This window comes from Monodelphis domestica, chromosome 1 (genome assembly GCF_027887165.1).
Source record: "Monodelphis domestica isolate mMonDom1 chromosome 1, mMonDom1.pri, whole genome shotgun sequence".
NCBI classification, from domain to species: domain Eukaryota; kingdom Metazoa; phylum Chordata; class Mammalia; order Didelphimorphia; family Didelphidae; genus Monodelphis; species Monodelphis domestica.
In genome coordinates, this window is record NC_077227.1 from 263,440,057 (window position 1) to 263,457,252 (window position 17,196).

The window sequence follows — 17,196 nt, forward strand, 5'->3', positions numbered from 1 at the left end:
GTGACTACATTATTGTTACCGGCTCCAGTTGTCTGACTTTATTTGTGTGAAAAATGTTTTATAATTGTGTTCTTATAGTTCCTGGGTTTCTCTTGGCAGGCAAAATCCCAATATATGTGCCTGCAGTTATTTTAAATGGACGTTCTCTGTTTCTTCCTAATGGATTTTGTTGGTATATATAAAAATGCTAATGGAATGGTTTAAGTGGTGATGCTTTCAGAGCTTATATCCTCCAACTTTGTTCAGCTACTTTTTTAGCAGATTCTCTAGGATTGAAGTATATGAAATATATATATGAAGTATACCATTATATGTGAAGAATGATAATTTTGTTTCTTCATTGCCTATTCAATTCCTCCAGTTTCTTTTTCTTTTATTGTTATAGCTAGCATTTCTGGTATGATATTGAATAATAGAAGTGATAGTGGGTATATTTGTTTCACCCTTGTTTGTATTTGAAAGGCTTCTAGCTTATCCTTCATGGTGATTTTAGATAACTAGTACTCATTATTTTAAGGAAAGTTCATTTATTCCAATGCGCGCGCGCGCGCGTGTGTGTGTGTGTGTGTGTGTGTGTGTGTGTGTGTGTGTGTGTGTGTGTGTGTGTGTTTAAAAATAGGAATGAGTGTTGTATTTTGTCAAAAACTTTTTCTGAATCTAGTCAGATAATCATATGATTGGGGGGGGTGTTATTGACACGGTCAATTATACTGATAGTTTTCTTAATTTTGAACCAGCCATCTATACCTGATATAAATCTCTCTTTGCTACTATTTTATTTTAAATTTTTATATCAATATAAATTAGAGAAATTAGTTTATAGTTTTCTTTCTTTTTGCATTTCCTAGTTTAGGTATCATGACCATATTTGTGTCATTAAAGGAATTCAGGGTGAAGAGTGAATCAAACTCTTTTTGTGTATCAGTCAGCAACTTTTAAGTTAATCAGTCATCAAAAACTTGAGTACCCCTACTTAATACTTTACCAGTCACTAAGAATGAGAGTTCACAAGTCACTTGCTAGAGTGGGTGACAGCTTGAGAGGCCCTTCCCTCCCTCTTCCCCCCAGCAGTGCTAGGCAAATTGAAAGACTGCAAATTGATTCTAGTAAAGTGGGGAAGGGACAGGAAGTGATGTGGGAAAAGGACTTTAAAAAGTCTTGAACTTCCTGTCCAAGGGACTTCTTTGAGTCTTCTCCTTTGGAGTCTAAGTCTCTGCTCCTTGGATCTTCTCCTTTGGATTTCTTTGGAGGACAGCTCCTTGAGGCTTTTGGACTTTGACTTCGACTTGGAACTTTGGGCCTTTTGACTGGCATTTTCAGCTTCGTGTCTTCAACTTTCAGCTTTGGAGCCTCTTGGAGTTGGGGACTTTCTTGTTGGGTTCACTGTTGCCTTGGTGAACTTAGTTCACAAGGGTTTTTCTGCATTGGGACCTTGCTGGTGAGTGACTATGATTTCCAAGTGGAGATTGGAACTCCATCGGCAAACAAGCTTCATATCGCTGGATTCGCATTTAGGGTAGGCTTAGGCTTTCCCTTCCATATTTCCCTCTTTTTACTAATATTCCAATTAAAATTGCTAAAAACTGCTAATAGTTTTCCTGACTTAAGGGATAATAATTGTGGACCACTTTTTAAAACTCTCTTATTTAGTCAAAATTCCAATTTAACCATTTTATTGGTAAGGTTCCTCCTTTGTCTGTTTTTCCAAATACTTTTAGATAGATTGTAATTAATTTATTCTTTAGATATTTATTAGAATTCAATTGTAAATTCATCTGTTTCTATAGATATTTCTCCTTTTTTTTAAACCTTCTGTCTTAGAATCAATAGAGTATATTGGTTCCAAGTCAGAAGAGTGATAAGGGCTGATAAGTGATGAGTAATAAGTGATAAGTGGGGGTTAAGAGTTTTGCCCAAGGTCACATAGCAAGGAATTTGTAGTCAGATTTGAATAAATCCAAGACCTCCCATCTCTAGGCCTGGCTGCCCCCTTATGTATACTTCTAAAATTGCTTATTTGCCCTTTTAGAATTCACACTTCTTTAGAATAGGAATTGTTTCATTCTTGTATTTGTATTCCTGGTGCCTTTTATAATGCCTTGGCACACAGTAGATACTTGAGAAATGCTTGTTGATTTATTGACTGAAAGGCAACCCACTTTTGTATAAGTCAGTAAAATAGTGGAGTTGCTTTCAATTTTATTGGGATAGATAATGAAAGTTCCTAGTTTTATGGATTTTGATTTGATGTAATTTATAGTACAGTATTTACATTTTCATTGAACTTTAGTTTCAAGGGCATGGTGATCTTTCTGAATGAACAAATGAAAGAAAAACATTTATTAAATGCTTATTATATGCTAAGAACTAGGGACGTGAAAATAAAAATAAAATGTACTTGCCCTCAAAAAGCATACATTCTAATAGAGAGCAATAACACATTTAGGGGATCTATGTCCCAGAAAGGAGATTTTGGTTTAGGAAGTCAAAAGGATGTTGAGTGGAGCAAAAGAGCAATGGATTAACATACACTTTCCAAAAACAGTGAAAAACTTCATTTGATTATAATTTCCAGAGCAAGAAATAGAAAGCAGGAGGAGACTGTCAGTACATTTCAGTTGTAAAAAGGAGGATTCTTTCTTATAATAATAATGGTTAGTTTTGCCTTACTAGTTGAGGTGTTATACCAGTGGGGAGTTGAGAGGACCAAATAATTGGGAACAGGGGCCAAGGTAAAATCTATTGAGACAGGGCAAATGGCAGGACCTCGTTCCCTAGGGTGAACTCAGAGCTGGGATTTGAGGTAAACTCTGAGGGAAAAACTATTTCTCTTTCTCACCTTCTCTAGAGATATCAAGCAGACAGTATCCCTTGAGTTCCTTTTGGAGCAATGGCTGAGGGGATGAGATGTCAGTCTCCCCTGTCAGCAGTTCCAGGGGAAGATTTCTTTATTACCTTTTCCAAAAGAAATATGTGGCAGACTTAGTCTGACCTCACCACAGAAGGACTGACCTCAAGCTTTGAGGCCTGTCCCGAGTTACCTAAACACCATTCTTGTTATTGAATTAGGCTAACCAAAGATCTGACTGTTAACGAAAGGATTTATTAAAAGGATCAGGTAAAGGGGTTGAGGGGAAGTGGGTAGAGGTAGCCCTGACAAGGTTATCCCCACAGTAGTTGGTTCAAGGAGCTGATGTCAGTGTCCATGGACATTTCTGCCCCTTTTTCCAATTACCAATTTTACCAATTTCCAATTTTCCAATTCTGCCCCTTTTATAATCTAAATGATAGTATATCTTATAGGGCTAATCTTGAAACAGCTCAAGGTGGCAAGGAGGAATCAGGAGGGCTGGGCTCTGGTACAGAAAGAGTTCTGGCCAGCACCTCCCACAGGGTCTGTGATCTTTGTAGTAGGTGGAGGAAACAGTAGTAGGTTTTCTGGAGAGAAAACAGCTTCAGGGATCCCTTCAGTCACTCAGAAACTGGACCTTTCAGCTCTCAGTCCTGAGACAGAAGACCTCAGGGGCTGTTCAGAATGCCCCAGCCCACCATTCTTGTCCCACCAGCCCTTGCTCTTCCAACTGCCAGTCCAGTCCTGTCTATCAACCATGGAATTCCAAAATCCTCCTTTGCTCCATCCTAACACAGTGCATTAGTTGTTTGACAAGATGTCCAGGGTGAAGCATGGGCTGGTTTTGGAATTATCACTGAACAAGTCACCAGGACAAGATTTCCTTCAGTGATAGTTTGTATATTTTGGTATAATGGCTTGAGCACCTGCAACTAAATTCATAGAATGAGAGATTTAGGACTGGAAGAGATATTAGAGGTCATTTAGACCAGCTCTTTTTCAGATTAGAAAATTGAAGTACACAGGGATTGTAGTTTCCCAAAGTAGTTGGTGGGCAGAGCCAGGATTCTAAGCCTCCTCTTCCAACTCTTAAATCTACTATTGTTTCCCATTTCCCAGAGACACATTTTCCCTTGAGCAAGAAGGAAAGAAGAATGTGAGAGGTGAGGTCGATAAATTTTGAGAGTTGAAGGATGGGAGTTGAGGGAACCTGATGGCCTCATTTTTCTCAATGAAGTTGGAAGAGAAGGAATTTGCAAAAGTAAAATATGCTATAGTTAAGAGAGAATTCTATACTTAAGGCTAAAAAACACAATAGTTCTTCCTTGATCTCTAAAATTCATTTTTTCTAATTTAAGTGCATCATCTGATCTGCAATGAATTAAAGCTGGTAGGCTGAAGTTTCAAACTTTTCTTAGCAATTTTTAAAACTTTATTAAACTTGACTCCTCTTGTAAATCCTTCATGAAGTCCATTGTTTAGTAATTGGAAAAATTGATTCAAACCAAGATGATAAGATAAGGATTGATGATCCTTAGAATGTAACTACAATCCCCCTAGTATGAGTTATTTATTGGACTACTGATGAGATCATCAAAGGAAATGATGTAGAGGTGGAAGAAATTATATTCTAAATGTTTACTCTTTTGGTATTGGCTTAAGAAATCCAGAATCATCACTGTACAATGAAAATGTATTGGGATGGTACTTTAACGAAATTCATTCATATCCCAGTAATATATGATTACAGTTAACCAATCTTATGGATTAAAGTTACATATTCACACTTAGAGTGCCTCTAAGAAGTGTCTATATATCTTACTGAAAGTCTCTCCTCATCCAGCTAGCATTTGAAAACCTTTAGACATAAGAATTTCCTTCATCCTGAAGCAACCCATTTCACATTTGAACAATTTTAATTCCTAGATTTTCCTAGCCTAAATTTGTCTGTTAGCTCCATTCATTATTTGTAATTCTATTTCCAGACAAGATCATATCTAGTTCCTCTTGACTTGACTTGCCTTGACAGCCATTCAAATCCTCGAACATGGCTCTTTTGTTTCCTCAAGTCTTCTCCACATAATGATTTGCAGAGCACTTCACATATGTCATTTGATCCTTAAAACATTCCTGTGAGATAGGTGCTACTGTTATCATCCCCATATTCCAGAGAAGGAAACTAAAGCTTTGAGAGGTTAAATGATTTGTTTAGGATTATACAGCCACGCCTTTTAGCTTAAATATATCAGTTCCTTCAGTTCATCCCTTTATGGAATGATCTCCAGACCCCTCACCATCTTGGTGTTGTATCTTTTGATGTACCTTCAGTTTATCGGTACTGTTTGTAAAATGTGGCACCCAGAACTGTACAGAAAACTATATAGTATAACTGCAGCGTTTTGGATACTAATTCATTTGTACCTGGCATAGCATTAACTTTTTAAATCACCACTTCATTTTGGTTTGTATTCCCCTAAAGGCTGTATTCCCCTTTTCACAAACCATTGTCTATCCATGCTTCCCTAAACTGTATAGGTGAAATAATTTTTTACCTTATTTGTAAAACTGGGTTATGAAAAGAATGCAAAATAGGGGTCAGAGGACCTAGATGTGAATACTGGATCTTTAAAATTAGGGTATATGGATAGTTGACCAAGAGCCCTGGCCATTCTTAACCTGTTATCATGTGAACTTTACTTGGATTAACAAGAATACTACCATTATCTTATATCTTTTCTTTGACTTAGTACCCTAGTTTATTGAGATCTTTTTTGATTCTTATACCTTCAACCATTGTGCTGAATTTCCTTGTGTAAGGGGGGAAAGGGATTAAATTTTAAAAGGGTTGAATTTTATATTTTAAGATTGTTCACCAGAAATTTAATTAATTCCAAAGAGATTTATTTACAATTTATTTACAGAATGTAGAAAGAGTGAAGTAAGAAATCAGAGAGAGGATAAGGTAAGATATCTCTCCTAAACACTATGAGATTTAAAATGGTTAAGGTCTTAAACTGTAGTGATTAAAATAGTGGAAGATATAAATTGTGATAGATATAAGAGAGGGTGAGTAAATTTGACCGCAGAAATATGTTTCACTACAGTGTCTTGGGTTTAAAATCAAATATAAGGTGGTCGCCAGGGAAATATTCCCAATTATTCAAATACCCAAGTCAATTGGGTTTTATAGAGATTTTAATTAACAATACAATGAGTAATCAAAGAAAGAGAGAGAGAGTAAGAAAGGAATAAGTATGAAGGGCCTCAAGCCAATATGGCCTAGACTTGAGTCTTAAAAGAGGAATTAGTCAGTTTTTTAACACTCACCACAAGGTCTGACTAAACAAGGATACTAGTGACACCAGGCCAGCGTCCTTCCTCAAAGAGTCTTCCAGCCAGAGATTGTTTCAAAGGGCCTCTCTCAAGAGCCTCCAGAGCTCCTACCCCAGAGGGACAGAGCCCCTCAGAGGAGTTCCTCAAGGAGCTCTCCTTCAGAATGAGAGTCAGAAATCGAGCTCCTTGAATGAGATCCAAGCTCTTATTTTTAATGGCAAAATTTCCTCTGTCACCTCCCCTAAGTCCTTACATCTACCAATCACTGTAGATGTTTCCAAAGGACCGCCCATTTTGAATTCACAGCTGAGTAGTTTTAATCTCTTTAGTAAGTCAGAAAAAATGCTGCTGTGTCGACAAATTTCATTAAGAAAAAACCTCTGAATAAGTTATCACCCTTTTAGGTTTAAGTAGTTTACAAGTTTCCCCACCTATATGGGTACCTAGCATCCCATTGCATCAATTCCAAAAACAGGCATGACTCAAAGAACTTCCCATCCTTTCCATAAGCATGGGTCAAAGCACTCTCATTGTTCAGCAAGGCGTTCTCTGTTCTAAACCAGTCTTAAGTAGGGTGGAGTAGGGATATTCCCAAGGCAAGGAGTTTTCACATTCAAGTAGAATTCTCACTATCTGCTAGGGAATTTTTTTAAGTAGAAGATTCCCCAATGGGGAAATTTCCAACATTCATAAGTCAGAGAAATTTTTAAGGTTTACAACACTAAGTAATTTGCTTCGACCCCTGGCTCAAAAACCAGGCAGGGGAGTTTAGTCCTCAACAAGATAGGCCTCGGCCCTTGTAGCCCAGGACCTGGGGAAGTCTCCTCAGAAAAATTCAGCAGTTAAGAGTCAGCTTTTCACTCATCATGGGTCAGTCCAGTCAGGAGATCCTTCTGCCCCTCTTCACCAGCCTCAACTCGAAAGCATGAAGATTTGAATTCTCACAGGCAACAACAGCTCCTTTTAAAGATATTTTCTCTTGCATCACTTCCTGTGTCTTCCCCTAATTGTACGTCTACCAGTCACAGTTGAAGTCCTGTTCTAGGACTGCCCAGAAGGCAGTTAATCAATTCTGATTCATTGCCCACTGTTGCACACATGGGTCACAGGCCTCCCACTTCATGATTAAGTGGGATATTTGCACTTTGGTGATTAGATCTAAATGGGCAGAACTTCATACTTAACTTTTAAATACCATGTTTACACTTATGGGGGTTAAATCTAAGAACAGACAAGGGTTGTAATTTAATCTTCACACTTGCCAGCTTCCTATTATCTACACATTTGTTAAAGATGATTTCTATAGCTTCATCTAAGTGTTTGATAAAAATGTTAAATAGCAATAAGGTGATCGATGGCATATTTTGGAGACCATAGGAGACTACCCTCCAAGCTGATTCTACCTAATTATGTTGTCATTTAGCTCTTATCGGTCTTTTTTATCAAGGTAGATTCTTTTGCTAAATTTAGTTAATGTATATGTATAGCATTCTCCTTTAGTTACTTTTATAGTGGTATAACTATAAGTGAGAGCTTTCTAAATTATATAACCAGAAATGTAGGACTAGCATGGAGAAGAATAACCAATACACAGTCTATGTGTTCCAATAGTACCTGGGCAATGTCAAGGGATTTAGGTAGAGGTTGTTAGTAGTTCCCAAATGTATGACTTACTCCTGAGTTTTGTTTTCCAATATTTTCCCTACCATCTTCCACATCCCATTTTTTTTGCATTGAAGTTGCTCTATGTTTACGTATATAAAGATTTAATTTGGAGTTTGAGTTCTTTATAAAGATTTTTTACCTCCTCATCTTCAGTAGTTGCTGGTGGGGAGAGCAAAACCAAGCTGATGGAGAAAGTATATGGACCCATCTGGTACTCACCAAATTACCCTCTAAAGAACTATGATATAATACCTCTGAATGAGTTCTAGAGTGGCATATAACCCATAAAAATGATGGAGTGAAGTAATTTTTCAGTCCAGAACAAACTTAGAAGGCCAGCATGAGGGATCTAGTACATGAGAGTGGAGGTGAAATACAAAGGTGGAGCTCAAAGTAGTATACCAAGGCCCGCCCCACCTCAATAACTGGCCCTGAGAGCAGCTGAAGCAATAGCAAAGGCTTTTGGACCTCTCAGCCAGATTCTAAGGGGGGATCAGACAACTGTTCAGAAGATTATTAGAGGGGTACCTTTGTTGGTGTAGAGCCCTGATAAGCGGGGTCTACAAGAGGGGGTTGTCCTTTGTGGTAGGGACCCGAGGAGAGGTAGGGAATCGTGGAACCAGGGTGAAGAATGACAGACACAGACAAGTTAGTGATTGGATAGGGCAGGCAAACCCCTATGATTTTCTCCTTGGTTGGAAAATATGAGGATCAATGGAAGAAGGAGATTAGGGTGGCCAAAAAGGGCTGGAGCCTCTGGGGAGAAAGAGATTCAGATAGAGAGAGAAGGAGCAAGAGGATCAGGAGCAGAGCAGAGCTCAGCTCAGCTCAGCTCAGCTCCACGACAGGGGAAAGGAAGTTCAAGAGGTCTATCATAAGGTTGCCTTTGTTTTTATTCCTATCTGGTCTGGGTGGTACTCCCAAGCACGTAGTGATCACATCATAAAGCATTGACAAATAAGATTGGTCGGTAAGGTAGAGGTAACACCTCTGGGTGTGTGGATTTCAAACCCTGATATCCCGGGGGAATTGACTCCGAGCATGTTAATGAGTTTGTCCTAGGCAACAGGCCCCATGGCCAGTTCAAGGGACCACCCACGAATATCATTGGTATAGCATTGTGCCTGAAGATACAGTAATCGTATGATCATTTATATTTCATAGATGTGAATATGCTTGGAATGCTACAGTTGGGTTTGGGTACAAGACTCTTGTTGTATTTGTCCTTAGGACAGATCAAGGTAACAGTCCTGGGGCAAGGTTTCAGGATGAGGTGGAGCACTACCACACACTAATACTTGGGGCCTTAGGGGAGTAAGAGACTCTGGTCCTAGTTCCAAGGGGCAAAAGAGTACTTATGGTAATTTATAGACCAGAGCACAGGATGGGAGAGTATTCAACATACTTCTCCTTACCACCTTGGAAGAAATGAAAGTAGATAGATCCCTAGAGTTAGCTCTGAAGGCAATGGGACAAAGAACCTGAAGCTTGAAACAGTGTGCCCTTTACCACATTTATAGAATCCAATTTTTTAACAGTGTTTAAAATTAAAAGAAAAAGAAAAGACTGGAAAATTAGCAAACAAAAAGCAATATAGAGAGATATTTTGGTGACAGGGAAGACCAAAACACAAACTCAGAAGAAGACAAGGTCACTATTGCTACATCCAAAGCCTCCAAGAAAAATAGGTATTTCTTTCAAGCTCACAAATAATTAATGGAAGTACTAAAAAAAGAATTTTAAAAATAAAATGTATAAGAAAAATTGGGAAAAGAAATGTAAAAAAGGCTGAAAACCCCTAGGATGTTGATATAAATGACTGGTCAGACTGGTCAGTTTGGTGAGCTGACCCTCAGAGGTATCCTTCCCTTCTATACAGAAAGCAAATGACTACCCTCTGTCCCTGGTTGAGTAGAATGGAGGCAAGAGGGATGCAGAAGAATTACCAGGAAAGGAAAGGAGTGAAGAATTGACATGGTCAGGGAATTTTGCTTTACCTAACCCTCCTTGGTGTCCCTTTTGGTCAAATCCCTGCCAGAAAGAGAGCAATGATATCCAGGCCAGGATTTGGCTTGACCTGGGCCAATGAGAACTCTCCCTTTGAATAACCCTTCACCCACTAATCCTCTTTTATCCTCTTAATAGGTCTGACTGCTTTGCTCTGAAGAATGATGATTTAATAAATGAATAACAAGGTTAAGGTTGGGAGAGAGGGTTATGGGGATTCCTAGCTGGAATTGTTGATCAAACAGTTCAACTCTTTCAGGCGTTGGCTAAAGCTGAGGTTTGTCTGACCGTTCTTTATCTAATGATGGAAACTTATTTCTGCTCTCCTAAGCTATCTTTTAGAAAAGATTGTAGTCTTTAGGTTGGCAGACACAAGAGAGATCAGTCTTCAGGCTGTCCCAGCTCTTCTCAGGGTAAATCCCATTGAGATAACTGAATAGGAGGTGAAGGGGATAAAAGAAGGGAGGTGGGGCCAATAGAAAAAATAAATAAATAAGGAGAAATCAGATGGAGAGTAATACACAGCAATTGTAATGGGTGCAAAAAAATTTTTGTACGAATCTCTCTAATAAAGGCCTCATTTCTCAAATACATAAGAGAAATGAGTTGAATATATAAGAATACAAGTCATTCCCCAACTGATAAATGGGCAAAGGATGTGAACAGGCAGTTCTCAAAGTAATTAAAGCTTTCTTTAGTCATGCCAAAAAAAATGCTCTAAATCACTATTAGAGAAATGCAAACTAAAACAACTCTGAGGTACCACCTGATACCTATATTATGATAGAAAAGGAAAGTGACAAAACTTGAGAGGGTGTGGAAAAATTGAGACATGAATGCACTGTTGGGAGAGTTGTGAACTGATTCGATCATTCTAGGGAACAATTTGCACCAAAGCCCAAAGGGCTATAAAATAGTACATATCCTGTGACCCAGCAATACTATCACTAGGTTTGTATCCCAAAGATTTAAAAAAGGAAAAGAACAACCTATATGTACAAAAATATTTAAAGTAACTTTTTTTCTAGGAACAAAGGATTGGAAAATGAGGGGATACTCATCAATTGGGGAATTATTGAATAAGTTATAGTATACAATTGTAATAGAATACTATTTTGCTATAAGGAAATGACAAGCAGGAAGAGCTCAGAAAAACCTGGAAAGATTTACATGAACTGGAATGATCAGAACCAGGAGAACATTGCAATGATTCAGTGACAGGAATACTGTAAGATCAACAACAACTGAATAACTTCACTATTCTCAGCAATATAGTGATCTAAAACTATCCCAGAATACTCATGACAAAAAAAAAATGCCATTTTACTTCCAGAGAAAAAGAACTGATAGAATCTGAATTCAGACCAAACTTTTCATTTTCTTAATTTTTTTTCTATTAAAGTTTCCTTCCACAAAAAGATTAATATGGAAAATGTTTTACATGATTGCACATGTAAAATCTATAAAATTGCTTACCATCTAAGGGGGCAGGTTGAGGGGGAATTCAGCACTCAATATTCTTAGAAAAATGTTAGAAACTGTTTTTACATGTAATTGTAGAAAATTTAATTTTTAAAAATAGATGTTGGTGCAAAAGCTACAATTAACTTCACAATGTTCATTTCAATGTGAGATGTATAAATATTCTGTATTTGTTGTTACCTTTCTAAGCACAATAAAACCAACTTCTTTATTTCTCCTAGGAAATCTATGAATCATACTTCCTTTATCTTCTAGTTTCATTTATAGTGAGAATGTCAATATTGTTATGTTTTAATTCATCCAGTATTGATAATTGTTGATAACTGGTCAAGAGTCTCATGTTTAGATTACCAACAGTTTAAGTTAATGTTTATTGACTATCTAAAAATTCTGATTCTTAACACCTTCTCCTCCCTTTTCTGATGTTATGCTAGCATCTCTACAGGACCAGAAGGGAGCTACATTGGACTGAGGTCAGTTTGTATTTTTCTTTATTTCATGGCTTACTTTGTTCAAAAGCCTTTATTACCAAGTTGGAAATTGAGTAGCCTCTCTGTACTTAGCTAGACTGGTATTGTTAAGAGAGTGATTTAGGGATGGGACCAGATGGATAGGTTTGGGCCAGTATAAGAAGATTAACAGGTTTGGGAAGACCAACAAATCCAGCCAGGTAGAGCCTGTCTCCAAGATGACACACACAGACCACTCAAATAAAATGAGAAGTAGCTTTAATAAAAGAATAAGGTAAAAGGGTATGGGACTACCTATCCCTAATTTGTCTAACTAATAACCCAGGATCTAATATCTCTTCACAAAGATTTCCTCAGAGTGATTTTCCCCTACTCTAATACTCCCTAACTGCCTAATCTTGACTAAATTACAACTAACACCTCCCCTTCCCCCCCTTAGCTTGTTTTAAGGAAAGAGTCTGTATAAGCCTGATAGGGCTCAGGGAGGTCCTAGATCCAAAAGGACCCAGTCCTGGTCTCACAATCAGATGCCAGATGGTTCAGGATCACCCAAGAACTGCAGTAGATAAAACCAGGGCAGCAGAGTGGCAAAGCAGTAAGGCAGCCAGACAACAAAACAGGATAGAGAATTCAGGGTAGTATCAGCCACTAAGAAAAAGCAGCCTGTCTTTCCAGGTCAAAACCAGAAAAAGGCCCCTAAGCCTCAGTTAACTGTCTCTCCCTTACTTTCCCATTCTAGAATTCTCTCCCTGGTAGTCTCATGTCCCTGCAGAGTTGCAAAAAGAGGGTTACTCTCTTCCTTAAAACAATATACAACATACACATGCAAACAAATTAATAGTGTCCAGTAAACCTAAAGACCCCCCCATCTACTGGGGTATGGCTTAACACTGCACAAAAATCATTGGGGAAACTGGAAAGCAATCTGGCAGAATTAGGTTTTGACCAGGGGTCCCCAAACTACACCCCACCCTCACCTCCACCAGGCCAATGTGGCCCCCGAGGTCATTTTCCCAGCCCCCACTGCACTTCCAGAAGGGGCACCTCTTTCATTGGTGGTCAGTGAGAGGAGCACTGTATGTGGAGGTGCCACAAAATGCAGCGTCGCTCTGCATGACACCTTGTTCTGAGAGTAAGTGAATGAGAACGAGGCGCCATGCAAAGGATTATGTGACTGCACAATGGAAGATGTCAGCATGGTAAGCCTTGATCTGGGGGAGGGGATTCCACACTGTGTATACTGCTGCCCAGCATAGTGGTGGAGGTGATGGGCCTATGCAAGGTGTGACAGGCTCATCACAGCCAGCGCTGCAGCCTCCGCTAGCCCAGACAGCAGTAAACAGATTTGTTCATAGTTTGTTTTATAGTCTGGCCCTCTAATGGTCTGAGGGACAATGAACTGGTCCCCTGTGTAAAAAGTTTGGGGACCCCTTTAGACCTACACAAATGTCTTGAATACAAAAAGTCACATCATTAACAAAGTGGAAGAATAAGAAAGAAATTACCTAGTTCTAATCTATGGACAGGGGAAGCATTCATGACCAAACCAGAGCCAGAGAATATCATAGAAGGCAAAATAGACAAAAATCTTGTTACATAAAAACTAAACAGTTTTTACATAAACCAAACTAATGCAGCTATAAATTAGAAAGAAAACAGTTAATTAGCTAGGTGTCTCCTAAAGACCTTATATAAAAGGTATATAAGGAACTGATTCAAATTTATAACAACAGCTATTCCACAATAGCTAATGATCAAAGAATATGAACAACCATGTAAAAAAACACCCAGGTCTAATAATTTGAGAAATGCAATTCCACTTCTCACCTATCAAATTGGCAAAGAAGACACAAAAAATAATGGGAGTTGATGGAGTGAGTGACATCCAATCCAGTATTTTAATTGTGAATTGGTCCAACAGTTTAGGAAAGCAGTTTGTAACTATCTACCCCCCCCCCAAGTCCCTAAACTCTAGGGGGGGGTCAAGTGACTTGCCCAGGGTCACACAGCTGGGAAGTGTCTGAGATCAGATTTGAACCCAGAACCTCCCGTCTCTTGGCCTGGCTCTCAATCCACTGAGCCACCCAGCTGCCCCCAGTAACAGCATTAGTTTTAACGTATTTTAGAACTGTGATCAGTGAAGTGATAAACCAAGATTCTAGTGAACCTAAGTTAAGCATACTCACTTTTTGCTAGAGAGGTAATGGATTCAGGTTGCAAAATGGGATATACGTCTTTGGACATGGTCAGTATACGAGTTCATTTATATGGTTTTATTTAGTTTTGTTCAATTGGGAGAGTAAGAGGAAATAAGTACTTTTTAATAGAAAAATAGTGAAAACATTTAATTTAAAACTGCATAGGGGAACAGCTAGATGGCTGAGTGGATAAAGAGCCAGGCCTGGAAACAGGATGTCCTGGGTTCAAATGTGGCTTTGGACATTTTTTGGCTGGGTGGTCCTGGGCAAGTCACTTAAAACCTAATTTCTTAGCCCTTACTGCTCTTCTGCCTTGAAACCAATACTTAGTATTTATTCTAAGATAGAAGGTAAGAATTTTTTAAAAATTCATGGCTAACTTTGATCCAGCAATAAAACTACAAGGTGAAGAAATATGGAAGAAGGGAGAAAGAAAAAAAATACTTATAGCAGCTTGTTTTTGGTGACAAAGAATTGGAAAATGAGGGGATGTCTTATCATTTGGAGAATGGCTGACCAAGTTGTAGTATATTATTGTAATGGAATACTATTACACTATAAGAAATAATAAGAATATGCTTTTAGAAAAACCTGAAAAGACTTAAATGATGAACTGATTCAAAGAGAAATTATCAGACTCAAGAGAACAGTGTACTCTCACTCTATCTATCTCTATATATATATCCATATATATTATATATATAATACACATGTATTAGAGGATGATCAATTGTGAATGACTTGGCAGCAAGACAGTTTTGAAGGACTTATGGTTTAAAATGTTCTCCATTTCCAGAGAAATAATTGATGTCTGAATGTAGATCAAAGCATATTGTTTTTCACTTTATTATTTATTTTAAATCCTTACTTTCCAATTTAGAATCAATACTAAGTATTAGTTCCAAGGCAGAAGAATAGTAAGGACTAGGTAATTGGGATTAAATGACTTGCCCAGGGTCACATAGCTAGGAAGTATCTGAGGCTAGATTTGAACCTAGGTCCTCCCATCTTTAGGCTAGCTCTAAATCCACTAAACCCACCTGACTCTTCCTTTATTTTTTCTTCATTTTAAAAAAAAATAGGTTCTTTCTTCCTCAATATGGAGATGTAGTTTGCATGATAGCACATGTGTGATATATTTCAAATTATCATTATTATCTCAAGGATCAGGGAGAAGGGAGGGAGGGAAAGAATTTGGAACTCATTTTTTGAAAACTAAGGTTAATAATTGTTTTTACATGTAATCAGGAAAAAAAATATTGAAAGCCCCCCCCCAAAGAATTACCAAGCATCTTATAGCATGTAATACATATAGATGCCAAATTTTAAATAAAAAGTTCATTATTTATAAAATGTAGACAAGAATAGCAGTATATAACTATGGCCAGTGGGATTCTTCCTACCTAAACAAAGAATATAAACAGTGATAACAGTTAAAATAGACAATTTCAATTACATAAATTTTAAAGCTTCTTCATTAACAAAATCATTGCAGATACAGTAAGGAAACATGTAGGGAGAGCATCTTAAATCAACTATCAATGAAAAAAATGGTGATAATCAATATTTATGGGGAATTGATACAAATATATTATGAACCAAGTGTCATTCTTGGTGGCTAAATAGTCAAAAGAATTATCAGCAACCATATGAAGGATTGCTACAAATCAGAAATAATGAGAAAAATATAAATTAAAAGAACTGACACCCAGCAAATTGGTAAAAAATAAGTCAATATTGAAAGATCTGTGGGATGACATTTGCTAGCAGACTTTTGACAGATAGGAATCCTGAAAAACAACTTGAAATTATATGAAAAAGGTGACTAAATTTACCACACGCTTTGATTTTGTGATCCTACTGCCTTGTACCCCCAGAGATGAAAGACAGAAAGATTCAATATATACTGAAATATTAATAGTTGCACTTTTTCTGTTAGCAAAGAACTCTAAGCAAAGTGCTTCCCTATTGATTAGGAAATGGCTTAACAAACTGCCATATGAATTTGATGGAACATCATTTTACAGTTAAGAAATGACATGAAAAGCAGTAGAAAAATCGTCTTTGGAATCTGGAAAAGCAAGAGTTCAAGACCAACCATTGGCATATACTATCTGAGTGATTTTTGGCAAATCACTGGTCTTCCTAGTGTCCCAAATAACTCTCTCGGTAACAACTTATAGCTAGTGAAGCGGGTAGGTAGCACAGTGGAAAGAGCCTCACTATCTAGCCAGGATCCTGGAGAAAGTAGGACCTGGATTCAAATATGGCCTCAGACACTTCCTTGCTCTGTGATCCTGGGCAAGTGACTTAACCATAATTACCTACCCCCTGTCACTCTTCTGTTTTAGAACTAATATTAAGACAGAAGGTAAGGGTTTTTTAAAAAGAAAAAACATAGTTTGTAAATTAGGAGCATCACTGCATTTGATAGAAGTTTCTTCACCAGAAATTTCTTCTATCATTGAAGTTTCATGATCCTATCTGATCCACGAAATGACAAATATGAAGAATTTAGAGAAAATGAAAGATCTGTATAACCAATGTAGAGTTAAATAGATTTCCCCAAAAATATATATGCAATGATTATAATAAAGTAAATGAAAAGAATATTAAAAGGAGGGCAAAATCTGAATAATAATAATAATAATAACTAGTCTTGTTTATATAATATATAATTATATTATATATGTAATATAATTATATAATAATAATAACTAGTCTTCCCGGCAGAGGGAAAAGCCTACAGGGCAGATATTTCATCATAAGCGTATCAGATTTGGTCACTATTTCTTGATTTTGCTTATCTGTTTTTCTTATTTAAAAGAGAAGGTTTAATTCTAGGTGTTTCTGAAGGGGGCATATATGTAGGGTCAGCTCCTCATCACAATAAGGCATCATCATGGGATTTTAGGGAGTACTATTATATCTAGTTATCTTTTTAAAAAAAAATTCAATAATCTGTTCTTACTTAACCTATACTTCCTGGTTGAAGTTAGTCCTGGTCTTCCCTTAAATAATACATTCCAGAATTTTTCCAGAAGTTTAAATCAAATTCATGAACCAATAGTTAGCAGTCTCCAACTTCTTCCCAGTTATGAAAATTAGAATATTTACTTGTATTTAAGTCAACATTGAAAAAGTTCTGTCAGATTAGTTAATCAGTTGCCAAGCATAAAGTACTTTTTAA

At 37.4% G+C, this 17,196-nt stretch overlaps 1 protein-coding gene across 6 annotated transcripts in view; it reads left to right on the top strand.

The window, feature by feature from the left end:
• KLHL28 (kelch like family member 28) overlaps positions 1–17,196 on the top strand; it is a 49,461-nt gene that overhangs the window by 11,332 nt on the left and 20,933 nt on the right. For 4 of the 6 annotated variants that reach the window (XM_007472927.3, XM_007472929.3, XM_007472928.3 and 1 more), the window contains one exon: positions 11,773–11,811. The exons of 1 other annotated variant lie outside the window; for it this stretch is intronic. In XM_007472927.3, the coding sequence (XP_007472989.1) occupies positions 11,773–11,811 (39 nt within the window). Of the gene's footprint in view, positions 1–5,772; positions 5,814–11,772; positions 11,812–17,196 lie in introns of all 6 variants that reach the window. One more of the 6 variants, XM_007472930.3, reaches the window with a different exon arrangement.